The sequence below is a fragment of the Neomonachus schauinslandi genome, chromosome X (assembly GCF_002201575.2).
Source record: "Neomonachus schauinslandi chromosome X, ASM220157v2, whole genome shotgun sequence".
Classification (NCBI taxonomy): Eukaryota; Metazoa; Chordata; class Mammalia; order Carnivora; family Phocidae; genus Neomonachus; species Neomonachus schauinslandi.
This window is the reverse complement of record NC_058419.1, coordinates 125651899-125661459: the sequence shown is the minus strand read 5'-3', so window position 1 is coordinate 125661459 and position 9561 is coordinate 125651899. Positions and strand designations below refer to the sequence as shown.

The 9561-nt window shown below is 55.9% G+C and overlaps 1 protein-coding gene across 1 annotated transcript in view; it reads right to left on the bottom strand.

Moving 5' to 3' along the window:
• Positions 1-5389, bottom strand: part of ASMTL (acetylserotonin O-methyltransferase like) — a 25377-nt gene extending 19988 nt beyond the window's left edge. The window contains 5 exon segments of the mRNA XM_044911638.1: positions 771-1001; positions 1904-1968; positions 2095-2142; positions 3350-3481; positions 5202-5389. Of these exon segments, the coding sequence (XP_044767573.1) occupies positions 771-1001; positions 1904-1968; positions 2095-2142; positions 3350-3481; positions 5202-5294 (569 nt within the window). The 5' untranslated portion in view covers positions 5295-5389.
• Between the last annotated feature and the right edge of the window lie 4172 nt (positions 5390-9561).

Genomic DNA, 9561 nt, shown 5'->3' with positions numbered 1-9561 from the left:
TGGGATTTAGTAGATAAAAAAGTTGCAACTTACAGACCCAACCAGCAAGGGCCTGGGGTTTGGGGGATAAAAAGTTGCAACCTGAAGACCCAGACCAGCAGGGGGCCTGGGATTTAGGAGATAAAAAAGTTGCAACTTACAGACCCAGAGCAGCAGGGGCCTGGGGTTTGGGTGATAAAAAGTTGCAACCTGCAGACCCAGACCAGTGGGGGGCCTGGGGTTTGGGGGATAAGAAAGTTGCAACCTGCAGACCCAGACCAGTCGGGGGCCTGGGGTTTGGGGAATAAAAAGTTGCAACCTGCAGACCCAGACCAGCAGGGGGCCTGGGATTTAGGAGATAAAAAAGCTGCAACTTACAGACCCAGACCAGCAGGGGCCTGGGGTTTCGGGCATAAAAAGTTGCAACCCTCAGACCCAGACCAGGGGGTCCTGGGGTTTGGGGAATAAGAAAGTTGCAACCTGCAGACCCAGACCAGCAGGGGGCCTGGGATTTGAGAGATAAAAAAGTTGCAACTTACAGACCCAGACTAGTGGGGAGGGGGGGCGGTGTCTGGGGTTTCCTACAGGAACAGAGGCCGTCGCTGTGGGGTTGGAAAGCCCCGAGCACAGCCTGCGGGGCACATTACGCAAAGCAGCATTTGCAGCAAATCCTCGGGGTTTGGGTTCTTTTTAAAAAAAAAAACCTTCTTTGTCCTACTGTGATTTCAGGATGGCCAGCATGAGCCAATCCCCTCTGCCTTCCGGACCGCAGAAGGTCTGGAGGGAAGCACCTGTGTGGGTCACGCTGGGCGGGCGAGCCCATCTCTGTCAGGTGCTTCAAGGCCTCCATGCAGCCCCAACTTCCGGAGGCAGAAGTGAGGGTGCAGGTCTGCGGGGACGGAGGAGCGTGCTCCTCCCGCGGTGACCCCGGGCCTGGGGAGGGTGCTGCTGGCACTGTACCTCTGGTGCAACAGTGGACGATGGCGACGCCCGTGAACACGCTGTGCTCTTTCCCGTTCAACCTGTAAGATGCAATCAGTATGACATGTCCCCCCCGCCTCGCAGACGCAGCACGTTCCCGCCACCCAGCTCTCAGCCTGCGTCTGCCTACTGTCCTGCAGTGGAGTGAGACACCAGTGCACGGGACACAGCAGGGCCTGGGGGATGAGATGCCCTGAGATGGGTGCGTGGACATGCCCCGCCTGGAAGGAGACTGCCCGTCTGCCCTCTGCCTGAGCAGAAGCTCATGGGGAAAGCCGGTCACATGGAGGTGGGCACGGGGAGGCCATCACTCAGGAGGACAAGACCAGGACGAAAAGCTCATGGACACACGAACAACCAGGAGGGTGGCCACGGAGGCTGAGTGCAGACCCCTCCCCAGGCTCAGACCCCATTCCAGGTGTGACCCAGACATGGACCGCCTTGGACCTGAACGCTGTCCCAGGTGCAGACCCTAACCTGAGGACCTGACCCCACCCTGGACATTGCCCCCACTCAGGTCCTGATCCTGCCCAGGACCCTAACCTGAGGACCTGACCCCACCCTGGACATTACCCCACCTCAGGTCCTGACCCTGCCCAGGACCCTAACCTGAGGACCTGACCCCACCCCAGACGTTAACCCCACCCCAGGTGCTGACCCTGCCTGGAACTCTAACAGGAGAACTAGACCCCACCCTGGACATTAACCACACCCAGGTGCTGACCCTGCCTGGGACCCTAACCTGGGAACCAGACCCCATCCTGGACATTAACCCCACCCCAGGTGCTGACCCTGCCTGGGACGCTAACCCAGACCCAGGTGCTCACTCCACCCTAAGCCCTGCCCCCGCCCCAGGTGTGGACCCCATCCTGGGCCCTGACCCTACCCCGCGCATGGACCCTGCCCCAGTGCTGTTCCCAGGGGGACCGCAGTCTGCACCCACCTGGAGAGCATCCTGTACGCGTCTTGCTTGTCCACCGGCTTCTCCAGAATCAGCCCCCCGACCGTCTGCCAGAGAACCAGGGAGGGTCCACTCTCACTAAGCCAGATCTCACTGTCCACACCTTGATTTCAGTCACCAAGGACACACAAACCAAAGTGGAGGCCAGACAAGGGCCCCGAGGGGGGACTCACCACAATGGTGTCCGCTCCGATGACAACATCGGGGGCCCGGAGGTCCTTCTGCAAGAAATCCGAACCCAGCTTTAGAAACGATGATCCTGTGGTCTTGCACAAATACCCTGGTGGCGTGACGGGTCGATAAGAGGCCTGTCTCACTTCGGAAATTAAGATGCAGGTGTCCTCAATGTTCCCAGTAAGAACACGAGTGTGACCCCAAATCCTCCCCAAGCTATCCTGAATTAAGGACAACGCCGGTTTTTTGACCTGCTCAATGTAAGCTGAAGAAAAGGTACTCCAGACAATAAAATAAATCCAAGTGGAAAATTCAGGCTTGGGGCTGAACACGCTCATCTGGGATCTATACAGAACCTTGAAATTAGGTTGTACTTAAAAATTAACCTTTCCACTGTCGAAAATCAATGGATCGATACTTGTTTATTTATACCAATACTCATTATAGCATTAGGTACAATGCTTTTGTTATATTACATTAGTTGCAATAGGATATTATTATAACACTTAGCAATGATAATCTACCTTAATTACGTATCATAAACGATGCTGACATACTCATTGGAATAGTGTATTATGTAGTAACATATAGTAATAGTTTAGGTCCATTAATTCTGTATCATAAATGACAATGTTATACTCACTGTAACAGTATATTATATAGTAACACATAATAATAATTTAGGTCCGGTAATTCTATATCATTTTTTTCTTTTTTTTTTTTTTTAAAGATTTCATTTATTGAGAGAGGGAGACACAGTGTGTGCATGAGCTGGGAGGAGAGGGAGAAGCAAGTTCCCCTTGAGCAAGGAGCCCAACGTAGGGCTCAATCCCAGGACCCTGGGCGTTAATTCTCTATCATGAGTGATGCCGTTATATTACTTACAGTATTACTTACGTAGTAATATACAGAAACAGATATGCTATATTCATTCTTTACTGTAATACTGTAATATTAATTGTAATAGTATGTTACATAGTAACACATAGTAATAAATAAGCTACATTAATTCTTTATGATAAATGATACCATTCTGTTAATCCCAATAGCATGCTACACAGTAACAGATGGATAAACTATGTTACATCAAAGGTATTATTACATTAATTATAATAGTATGCTACACGGCAACACTCATTCATAGATCAGCTACAGTAATTGCGTAGGATACGGTAAATGGCATTTATTTATGACATGTCCATTGAAAACCCAGCAAGAAAACTCTCTAAAGACGCAGAAGCAGAGCCCCCTTGCCTGGTGCATCCTGCTGGCCACCTCCAGGGCCTTCTGCTTGGCTGTTTCGATGGCGTAGGCATAAGGCGTGGGGAAGGACGCTTTATCAAGCTTCTCTTTGAACCTGGAAGGAACCACCTCGAACCTGAGACCCTGAAAGAGGGGAGAACAGGGTCTTGGGGGATGACAGGAAGAACCCAAGGACCTTGAGCAGCATGTGCCAGGTTTATAGTAAATGTGGCCTTTCCCACATGCCAGGAAGAAGCCAAACAGTGACCAGTGATCACCAAACACTGACCAGTGCCGGCCCACGTGTGGCCGGGGACCAGTAGACCTGGTGGGAAGACATCGGTACATGGGGCAGCCACGCAGAGGCCAGCAGGACAGTTTGGTTGGGGCGCGGGGGTCTGAGGCTTTGCGGGGTGTCAAAGGGCTCCCAGAGTGTCCCTGAGGCCAGCATTTCACCCCCCACAGTGGACAAACAGCTGAAAACATCCCGCCAGCACAAAATGCCACAGAGGACTGACCGTGGTCCCCAAACACGTGTGGACAGGCAAGGCAGTCCCCCGTGGGGGGCTGGTCATGCAGAAAGTGACACCCCGGATTTGGTGCGGACAGGACTGTGGGCCTTGAACACAGAGAGTCAAACTTCCCTACCCCACTGGCAGCCCCCGGACAGAGCTCCCATGAGGCTCTGACCATCCCTGCCCCCACCTCTCTGAGGGGCCCCCTCCTTGGTCCTTGACCTCCTACACCCCATCTTCTGCTCTGTACCACCCCCCAACCCCTCCTCCTATCTCCAGTACCCCCTGCCCCCCAGACAGGGCCTCCCCACGGTGACCACGTCCCCTCCACTCTGGCTCCGTCTCTCCCCCATTACCAGCTCCAGGATGGACCCAGCTCAGGCACAGACATGGCCTTGGCCTGGCAGCGCCCCCCACCCCGGCCCCCAGCCCCCTGGCCGGCAGGTCCTAGGCTACTTGGCCTGGCCTGAAGACTCTGGTTCCAGACCATACAGACTGCAGTTACTCAGTCACTGGGACTCTGAATCACTATGCCATGGCTCCAACGAAGACCCCAGTCTGCAGACCCCTGCTACCAGATCACACAGACTCCTACCTTCCCCAGCCTGCAGCCCCCAGCTCCTGGCCTGGAGCCACTGGTCACTAGACCCCAGTCACAGGGCCCTGCAGGGTCACTAGGACCCCTGGCACTAGCCCCACTGGTCTGGTCAGTAAGTCCTCGGTTACCAGGTCCCCCAGCACCAGGCCATCCTGGATCACCAGGGCCCTTGGCCCCAGGGACCAGTCACCAGACCACCCCCCGGCCACCTGGCACCAGGCCATTCCTTGGTCACCAGGCTCCTGGTCCCCAAGCTCCTGGTCACCAGGCCCCTGGAAACAGGCCGACAGGCAGGAGGCTCCCAATCACTAGATCCCCCAGTCACCAAGACCTCCCCCTTCCACACCCCCCCCCCCCCACCCCCCAGGTCTCCAGACCCCTCCCCCCCAGGCCCACCGGCCCCCACATCAATAGGTCCCTGGCTCACCAGACACCCCCGCCCCCACACCAGAACCAGAAGCCCCAGTCACCAGACCTCCAATCACCTGGAGCCCCAGTCCCCCAGTCACCAGAGCCCAGGTCACCAGACCCTCTGGCCCCAGGCGCCCCAGATCAGTAGGCGCCCCCGCAGCAGGCCCCCAGGCTCCAGGCCCCCCAGGTGCCCAGGCCAGTAGGCGCCTGGCCCCAGGCCCCCGGCCCCACCGCAGACCCCGGCCCCAGACCCGCAGTCACCAGAACCTCAGACCACCACCCCCCGCCCCCAGCCCCGCCGCAGACCCCGGCCCCGGCCCGGCGCAGGCCGCTGGCTCACCGCGTGGCTGAGGATCTCCCGGCGGCGCGGGGAGGCGCTGGCCAGCACCACGCGCTTGTGCAGCAGCTTCCCGATCACCGGGCTCAGCACCATGGCGGCCCGAACCCCGCGCCGCGCACGGGGCCTGCAGCCAGACCCGGAGCCCGATCCCCCGCCGCACGCCGCGCGCTTCCGGCCCAGTGAGGCCCCGCCCCCAACGAGGCTCTGGGCGGTGCGACGCCCCGCCCCGCCCCCCGGAGCCCCGCCCCGCGCCGTGCGTGCGGTCCCGCCCAGGCCCCGCCCCGCGCCGCGCGCTGTAGATCTATTTAAGCCCCGCCCCCAACGAGGCCGGGGCCGCGCGACGCCCCGCCCAGGCCCCGCTCGCCCGCAGGAACCGGCCCCGCGCCGAGTGAGGCCCTGCCCCTAACGAGGCCCCGCCCCTCCCGCCGGAGCCCCGCCCCTGCATTCTTAGTCCGGACTCTAGGCTGCACGTCCCCTCCGCCCTGCGCCCCAAAACCAGCTGCGCCCGCCGAGGGGCTGGGGGCGGAGGTCGTTGCGGACGGTCTCCGGGAACTCGACGTCGCGGGACCCCTTGGGAGCCGTGGGGGGCGGACGCAGAGATGGGGGTGTCCCCGGGAGGCGGGGGGGGGGGGCGGGCGGGGGGGGGGGCGGCGATGGGGGTCCCCGGGGCACCGCGGAGGGTGTGGAGATGGGGGTGTCCCCGGGAGGCGGTGGGGGGGCGCGGGCATGGGGGTGCGGAGATGGGGGTCCCCGGGGCACCGCGGAGGGTGCGGAGATGGGGGTATCCCCGGAGGCGGTGGAGGGGTAGAGATGGGGATTCCCTGGGGGCCTGGTTGAGAACCCTGCCACATATGGACAGATACATAGGTAAACGGGTAGATAGGGAGAGAGAGGGAGAGTCTCTCCTGCTAACGTTTTTAGGGGGCCTTCTCGGCCTCAGCACTACTGACGTTTGGGGAGTCGCATGATTGATTTTTGTGGGGGCGACCTGCGCACACCACGATATTTAGCAGCATGCCCAGTTTCTGCCACTAGATGGCAGTGCCTTCCCTTCAAGTTGTGACAACCCCAATTCTCTCCAGACATTGCCCCGGGGTCCCCGGGGAAAGAATAGCGGTTGATTGAGAACCCTGACCATAAACATGCTTGATAGATAAATAGATAGATAGATGATAGATAGATGATAGATATAGGGATAGAGATGGATGGATGGATGGATAGATAATAGATATTTGGGATGGATGGATGGATAGAGATGATGGATGGATGGATGGATGGACAGATAGATGATAGATGGCTGGCTGGATGGTGGATGGATGAGTAGATAGATAGATGGATGGATAGACAGAGAGAGCCTCTCATGCAGGTCCGACCTTCTCAACCTGGGAACTGTTGACGTCTGGGGCTGACTGACTCTCTGATGTGGGGCGTCCTGGGCACCGGAGGGTGCTACGCAGTGTCCCTGTCTCTATCTCCCACATGCCAGTAGCGCCCCCCAGTGTTGAGACCACCAGAAATGTCCCCAGACGAATATGCACATGTGCATACAAACCCATATTGCACATAAGTAGGTCTATGTATATATATGGCACAGATGTATTTCTACGTGGCAGCCTACGATATATTTTGATGGCATTGTTACTTCTCATTTTTTCCCCCTTAATGTTCTGCACTGGCTGATCCCCCGTGAGGCACGGGATAGGGGTCAAAGCAGGTTTAGATACCCATAGCCCCTGTCGTGATAAACATGGAGGGGGCTGGGGTGGTGGGCAGAGCCTGGGGACCTTCCATACAGACCACAGTGGCGCCTTCTGCCTGTCCCTGGCACTCTCCCCACAGAGAGCCTGAGAACCAGGAGGGCAGGATGCAGGTAATCCCACCCCTTCCTCCCCCCATCCCTATGCCTGTCCATCCCAGCCCCCCAGGCCCCTGCAGGGAGCCTCTCTTGGTTAGGGCCGCCCACCAGCCAGCCCCTTGATAGCGGTTCTGATCGCGGGCTGGCCTCACCCAGGGCAGCCTGCCCCAAGCATCCCGTGTATTTTGGAAGCCAGTCCTTGGTATGTTGAGCTTGACATTTCCCTCAAGATCCCCGTCACGTCTGCGCACAAGCCACTCATCTCCTTCTTTAAAGAAGAGCCGGTTTATTCTGTGATCCTTTTAGGCTCTCGGGGAGGTTGCCCAAATAGCACAGAGGGTCCCCGCACACCTGTCACGTCCTTCCCTGTCCAGTTGACAACACCCTCCCATCACGTGGTGCGTTGGTCGCAAGTACGAGCCGGCTCGGGCGCATCCCCAGACCATGATCGAAGGCAGCCCGTTTGCCCAGCACCCTTCCACGATCTGGTTAAAGGAATGTCATTTTCCCCGAGAGGCCCCCCACCCCCTGCCACTTCTTTGTTGGGACTGCCAACAGGCTGGCTGGTGTTTTGATGGTTTGCCTGGGCTCCGGCGGACGTGGGCTGGAGCTCTGGGGACAGGTGCCAGGTTCAAACCCAGGGTGTCCCACTCGCCGGCTCTGGGACCCCGGACAAGTCCTTCCACCTCTCCATGCCTCAGTTTGTTCCTCTGCAAAATGGACCCAACACTTACCCCACTGTAGCAAGACGGAGGAGCTCATCCACGTGATAGACAGGGGGATGCCCTGGTGTGGGGTTTATCCTATGAAGGCTGCCCGTTGTTTGGGGTTTATCCGTGAATCCCAGAAACTAGCGTACCCATTACATGGCTTATCCTCGTCCGGAGACCCTCTCCCTGTGCCTTCACTTGGATTTATTCCTACCCTAGAAGTACTTTCATGACACACACACAAAAAACAAAACAAAAAAACCTTCATGGACATTTGCAGAATCACACAGATTTCCAAAGAGATCAGACTTCAAAAAAAAAAAAAAAAAGTGAAGGTCAAACATCGAAGCTTTTTAACTAAGTCATCTGAACCCAAATTATTTCTTCATTGACTGAATAACTATGACGTTCTCAAGTCTTGGTAAGTGGGGGATGCGTTTTCTTGGCTGTCTATTCCAGAAAGAGTGAAAAGTGCAGGGTAGAAATATGTTCCCGGCACCTCGTGAAAGAGGCAGAGTTCTCGATGTCCCGGCTACTTCAGCCCCATTGTTTTGGGTATTTGGATTGGACCCTTTGTTGGAGATTGAGGTCAAAATGTGCCTAACTAGGGCTATTTGGATTTCGTCTCTCGCATGAGAGACAGGCGGTGCTCACCCAGCCCATGGAGCAAAGAGGGAAGAATAGTGATAAATGTTACCACGCGGATGAACCCCGAAATGCCGTATTGAGAAAAAGCACCCCATGTGCTGTATGATCCCACTGATGTCACAGGGACAGAAAGGACACATCTACAGAAGCAGAAAGTGTATTGTGCGCTTGCTTGGGCTGGCTGTAGGGATGGAGAGCAAACGGGCATCGGACATCTTTTTGGGGTGATGGAAATGTCCCATAGCTGCATTGTGGTGTTTCTGGGACACCTCTACAAACGTATTAAATACCTGGTGAGCTGTGTGGTGGGTAAATGGTACCTCGATTCAACGGTGACGTGGGCGAAGCTGGAGGGACGTGATGGTCAGTCACATAAGCCACACACAAACGGACAAATACTGCGTGATTCCATGTATATATGGGGCCCCTGGAGGCGTTACTTTTATAGGGACAGAGAGCAGATGGTGGGGGATGGGAATGGTTCCTTGTTTCCTGGGGTCAGAGCTTCTGTTCGACATGATGAAGGATTCAGGACACGGATGTTGGGGACGGTGGCACAGCACCGTGAGTGTGTTTGATACCACTGACCCGCACACTCAAACGTGGTTAAAATGGTAAATTTTGTGTGTATGTATTTTACCACAATATAAAAAAATCGGAAGGAAAAGAAAAAAAAAAGAATAGCTGGGTTGGGAAAGTTTACTTCTTCCACATTCAGCAATTCGGAGAGGCAACACTGGGCAGAAATCGATGTGTTTGTGTGACATTTCCCAATATACCTCATTTTAAGTATAGATATTTTCAAATACGCTCAAAGGAAAGAGAATTATAGAATGGAACCCCACATTCCTTTCACCCAGCTTCAAGCATTACCAGTGATCAGCATTCTGCCATTTTTCTTCCAGCCCCCCAAATTTGCATGCATGCCCATGTACATGCATATGTATGTATGTGTGTGTGTGTGCATGCATGGAGGGATGCCCACATGTGTGCAGGCATGCATATGGATACGTTGTGTGCACGTATGTGTGTGTATGCGTGTGTGTGCATGCATGGATGGATGCCCACGTGTGTGCATATGGATACATTGTGTGCATGTATGTGTGTGCATGCATGGATGGATGCCCACATGTGTGCATGTGTGCAT